This window comes from Penaeus vannamei, chromosome 28, assembly GCF_042767895.1.
Source record: "Penaeus vannamei isolate JL-2024 chromosome 28, ASM4276789v1, whole genome shotgun sequence".
NCBI classification, from domain to species: Eukaryota; Metazoa; Arthropoda; class Malacostraca; order Decapoda; family Penaeidae; genus Penaeus; species Penaeus vannamei.
The window spans coordinates 2,871,644-2,872,240 of NC_091576.1; the positions used below are offsets into that span (position 1 = coordinate 2,871,644).

At 28.1% G+C, this 597-nt stretch overlaps 1 protein-coding gene across 1 annotated transcript in view; it reads left to right on the forward strand.

Moving 5' to 3' along the window:
• Window positions 1-162, forward strand: part of LOC138866969 (myristoylated alanine-rich C-kinase substrate-like) — a 1,585-nt gene extending 1,423 nt beyond the window's left edge. Inside the window, exon 2 of the mRNA XM_070141349.1 lies at window positions 109-162. Within this exon, the coding sequence (XP_069997450.1) occupies window positions 109-162 (54 nt within the window). The remainder of the gene's footprint in view (window positions 1-108) is intronic.
• The last annotated feature ends 435 nt before the right edge of the window (window positions 163-597 follow it).

Here is a 597-nt window from a genome sequence, read left to right on the forward strand (position 1 = left end):
TTTCCGAGAATTGAACAGGCGGTTAATAGGCCTTGTGCATTAATCCCATCTCCTTTCTTTTCTTTCAAATTCATGATTCTATCGGTTATCTATATCACAACCCACCAGGAGATATCTAAAGCCATCTACTCTGCAACCGCAACCATTCCCATTACGTCTTAGAAGTGAACTTAACTTTATGGCCTGTATGTGTGTGTGTGTGAGTATATATATATATATATATATATATATATATATATATATATATATATATATATATATATATATATATATATATATATATGTATATATATATATATATATATATATATATATATATATATATATATATATATATATATATATATATATTACATATATGTATATATCTATATATACACATACATATATACACGTATCTATATATCTATCTGCGTATCTATCTATATCCATATGTGTGTGTGTAGTTGTACATATATACATCTCCCTCTCTCTCTTCCTGCATGTGTATATATTCATTCATAAAGATGTATTATATATATGCACACACACACACACACACACACACACATACACACACACACACACACACACACACACACACACACACACACACAC